The sequence below is a fragment of the Hordeum vulgare genome, chromosome 7H, assembly GCF_904849725.1.
Source record: "Hordeum vulgare subsp. vulgare chromosome 7H, MorexV3_pseudomolecules_assembly, whole genome shotgun sequence".
NCBI classification, from domain to species: Eukaryota; Viridiplantae; Streptophyta; class Magnoliopsida; order Poales; family Poaceae; genus Hordeum; species Hordeum vulgare.
Window position 1 is genome coordinate 534,123,195 of NC_058524.1, and position 3,977 is coordinate 534,127,171.

General features: G+C 52.8%; 1 protein-coding gene across 2 annotated transcripts; it reads left to right on the forward strand.

Moving 5' to 3' along the window:
* The first annotated feature begins 1,189 nt into the window (after positions 1 to 1,189).
* On the forward strand, positions 1,190 to 3,497 carry LOC123412566 (glucan endo-1,3-beta-D-glucosidase-like). Of its 2 annotated transcripts, none has more exons than XM_045105515.1 (4): positions 1,190 to 1,309; positions 1,423 to 2,718; positions 2,810 to 3,064; positions 3,234 to 3,497. In XM_045105515.1, the coding sequence occupies exons 1-4, from the start codon at positions 1,237 to 1,239 to the stop codon at positions 3,287 to 3,289; spliced, it is 1,680 nt and encodes a 559-aa protein (XP_044961450.1). In that variant the 5' UTR covers positions 1,190 to 1,236; the 3' UTR covers positions 3,290 to 3,497. The 2 variants fall into 2 exon arrangements, with proteins under 2 accessions (XP_044961450.1, XP_044961451.1); XM_045105516.1 differs by having other exon boundaries at positions 1,423 to 2,715.
* Positions 3,498 to 3,977: the final 480 nt, after the last annotated feature.

Here is a 3,977-nt window from a genome sequence, read left to right on the forward strand (position 1 = left end):
TTTATTTTTTTAAACAGAGATAAGTGAAGGATTAACACACATGTAGGTAATTTTTTGGAAAAAAATACATTAAAATGAGGGATGTAAAAAAAAACAAATCTGAGACTTTTTTACACATGACACTATTCATCGTTTGAGGTCATGAATTTGTCTTTTTTGTGTAGATCGTATTTCAAGATATTTCATCTTAAAATTTTACACACGTACATATAACATCCTTCTTTACTTACATATTTTTTTCAGAATTTTTTTACACCAAAAAGTTTGATTTTTGATTTTTTTTTTAAAAAATCGGCCTCCATGGACGCCGAGCTCCTACTTGTGGTTATAATGGTTTTATAGCGGGACGTAAGTTTTTTTGTAATAAAAGAATAATTAGGCCGCGTAGGAAGGGCGGTCTGTGTTTCGTCCAAAACGATGGTTCCGGCCAGCACTGTCTAGTCGGGCCCAGTGCCCACTACCACTGTCCACTGGAGTGCCATCATTGACTCTTGGTGTCTGCGGTGGAGCGTAATTGACACAACTGCATTGCCTTGTGCACATTTTCAAGTAGCTGCAAGTTTTATGCAACTTGCACGCATGAATTTTCTTAAAGGGAAAGTAGTCATGCATCTTTAATAGTGTATAAGATAAGGATTAGAGAACTTTCCGGGCAATTCAGGGGGAGGAGATTAGGTATAAGGAGGTCGACCTCCGTAGCTGGCCCCCTTGGTTTAGACTTAGACCCTATTTGGAATCATAATAGATTATAATAATCTGGATTATGAACATAGATTATATAATCTGATTTATAAAAATAATCCAGGTGGACATGTTTAGAGACCAGATTATATAAACTACAGACTAGCTTTTAAATTGTATAATGACATGTTTGTCCTCAGTTTACAAGGAAAAATAGGAAGATGGCGGTGGCACTGCGTAGTTCTCTTGAAGTTTACAAGGATAACACGTTATTTGTAATCCATAATCTCATTTTAGCTGGGGTAGAGGAGATTATGAGATTATAATAATCTAGTCATCTAGTTTATAAAATCTATAATATAAACTGTTTTATTTAGAAATACAATAAATTATAAAAACCAGATTATATAATCTGAATGGTTTCAAACAGGGCCTTACTGGGCTGCGCGCTACCCCATCCATGGCGCAGGACGCACAGTGCAGGCGCTATAAATTCCCACCCACCATTTTGCTTGTTCCCCATCGCTTGACTCCTCTGCTCCCTCCTCACAAACCATGGCGCACACTCGCCTCCTCCTGCTCGCCATTCTCGGCGCCTCATTACCACTGATCTTCTTCTCCAGTGCAGGTAATAAATCACGGAGACGTACAGATCAAGTCAGCTATTTTTTGGAAACAGCGCGCCGGCGCAGTCATGTAACCACTACGCCTTTATTTATTTTTTGTTCCTGTGCATTGCAGAGGCGGGCGAGGTGGGCGTGTGCTATGGCAGGGTCGGCGACAACCTGATGGACCCGGCGGCGGTGGTGCAGCTGCTGAAGAAGAACGGCATCACGACGGTGAGGGTCTACGACACCGACCCGGCCGTGCTGCGGGCGATGGCCAACACCGGCATCAAGGTGGTGGCGGCGCTGCCCAACGAGATGCTGGCCTCCGCGGCCGGCGACCCATCGTACGCGCTCCGGTGGGCGAGGATCAACCTGGCGCCCTACTACCCGGCCACGGACATCCGCGGCGTGACCGTCGGGAACGAGGTCTTCCAGCAGGCGCCGCAGCTCACGCCGCAGCTCCTCACGGCCATGCGGAACGTGCGGGCGGCGCTGGTCACCCTGGGCCTGGGCGACGCCGTGAAGGTGACCACCCCGATCGCGTTCGACGCGCTCAAGGTGTCGTTCCCGCCGTCCAGGAGCGCGTTCCGGGACGACATCGCGCGGTCAGTGATGAGCCCCATGCTCGACTTCCTGGAGCAGACCGGCTCCTACCTCATGGTGAATATCTACCCGTACTACACGTACACGTTTCAGCCCAACGTGATCGACCTCAACTACGCGACGTTCCGCCCCAACGCTGGCGTCATCGACCCCGTGACTGGCCTCAGGTACTCCAACCTCTTCGACGCCCAACTCGACGCCGTGTACTACGCCATGGACAACCTGGAGTCCTCTGCTGGCAGCGTGCTGCGCACCGCCGTGGGGACGGTGAGCAGAGGAAGGCGCAGCCAGCGGGTGCCCACCAAGACCGGCGAGTCCGGGTGGTGCTCCTACTGTCCGAACATGGTGGGCGCCACAAAGGAGAACGCCCAGGCGTTCAACGCCAACCTGATCAAGCGCGTGCGCTCCGGCAACGCCGGCACCCCGTACCGGCCCGACGCCGACGTCTCCGCCTACATCTTCGCCCTTTTCAACGAGAACAAGAAGCCCGCCGACGAGCAGAACTTCGGCCTCTTCTACCCGGACGGGCAGCCGGTGTACCCGGTCGACTTCGGCCCCAGCCCTGCCCCGGGCCCTGCCGCGGGCAGCTGGTGCGTGGCGAACCCGGCCGTCGGGGATACGCGCCTGCAGGCCGCGCTGGACTACGCGTGCAGCAACGGGGCGGACTGCAGCGCCATCCAGCCCGGGAAGCCGTGCTACGAGCCCAACACCATGGTCGCGCACGCCTCCTACGCCTTCAACGACTTCTACCAGCGCAAGGGCCGGGCCAGCGGGACCTGCGATTTCAGCGGCGCCGCTTCCATCGTCTTCCAGCAACCTGCAGGTGGTGAGATATGTATATACTTGTAGTATAGTTGTAGACTTGAGAATATTATTTCAACATTTTGCATGGTTATCTAACTTGAGGAGATATGTAGGCATCTGCGACCCGAACATCAGCTGGTGCGTAGCGAACGCGGCGGCTGGGGACGCACGGCTCCAGGCGGCGCTGGAGTACGCGTGCGGGCACGGCGCCGACTGCAGCGCCATCCAGCCGGGTGGGCGGTGCTTCGACCCCGACACCAAGGTGGCGCACGCGTCCTACGCATTCAACGACTTCTACCAGCGCAACGACCGTGCAAACGGTTCGTGCACCTTCAATGGCGCTGGCTCCGTCGTCTACCAGCAACCAAGTGAGTCACTCTCTCGTTCGATCTACTCTATATGGGGGGCCATCACGGCCACGTTTGCAAAATGTGCGTAGTTATTAGCTAGATATATGCGTCTTTGTCCGGAAAGAAAAAGCTAGATATATCCGTCATCTGATTCGTGTTTGTTCAACTTTTTGTTTTGCTTTGATAGAGATAGGCAATTGCGTGCTTCCGTCCAGTCATCAGGCTAAACTGAAGAAATGGTAGAGAAGAGCCAAGGGCATACTGCAAGCTCCGTTGTACGAGACTCCGCAATGAACCAATGTAGTCGTATTTCTGATGGAAAAAGCTTACGGATGCGGTCCCGACCTTCTGTGTAAAATCCCTTCTGTGTAAAACAGGTTATGTTTTAGGAATATATACCATGTTGTAATGGTCTATAATAAGATTATGTTTTGCAGATTTCTACTTCTAATATTGGTGGCGGGTCAACACTAGCAGTGTATCATCAATAGTAAACGAACGCGACATCTCTCTCTCTCTGACCCACGACGGGATGACCGACACCTCACCTACCCACTCGCAAGGCGAGCGCCCACCTACCCCCATTAATGGTGCCACTTCAACCATCAAGGGGATAGCGAGGGCCTCGCTGCCACCCACCTCGTGCTCTCATACGCGTCGCTTGCTCTCCCCTCTTCCTCAATCCATCGAAATGGTGAGAGGACACAAGGCGAGATCGAGGTGGGCACGTCCCGCGCATATGGTGGCGCCGCCGGCTGCTCAACCTTCGATGGTGGAGGAGCCACTGCCGGAGCCGCTGTCGGCGTCACTGCGGCCATTCCCATTGACGGAGCTCCCGTGGGTGGAATCGTCGACGTCGGAGGCCAAGGCGGAGATGGTGCGTGTGGTGAGGGAGAGGTTCCCCGATCGCTCAAGGTGGCCCGAGATCTGC

What these genes read in the sequence shown, in the direction of transcription:
- LOC123412566 (XM_045105515.1), top strand. Translation starts at nt 1,237, where the DNA reads ATGGCGCACACTCGCCTCCTCCTGCTCGCCATTCTCGGCGCCTCATTA. An exon ending in CTTCCAGCAACCTGCAGGTG is followed by an intron (nt 2,719 to 2,809) that starts GTGAGATATGTA and finishes GGAGATATGTAG; the next exon opens with GCATCTGCGACCCGAACATC. An exon ending in CGTCGTCTACCAGCAACCAA is followed by an intron (nt 3,065 to 3,233) that starts GTGAGTCACTCT and finishes TTGCTTTGATAG; the next exon opens with AGATAGGCAATTGCGTGCTT.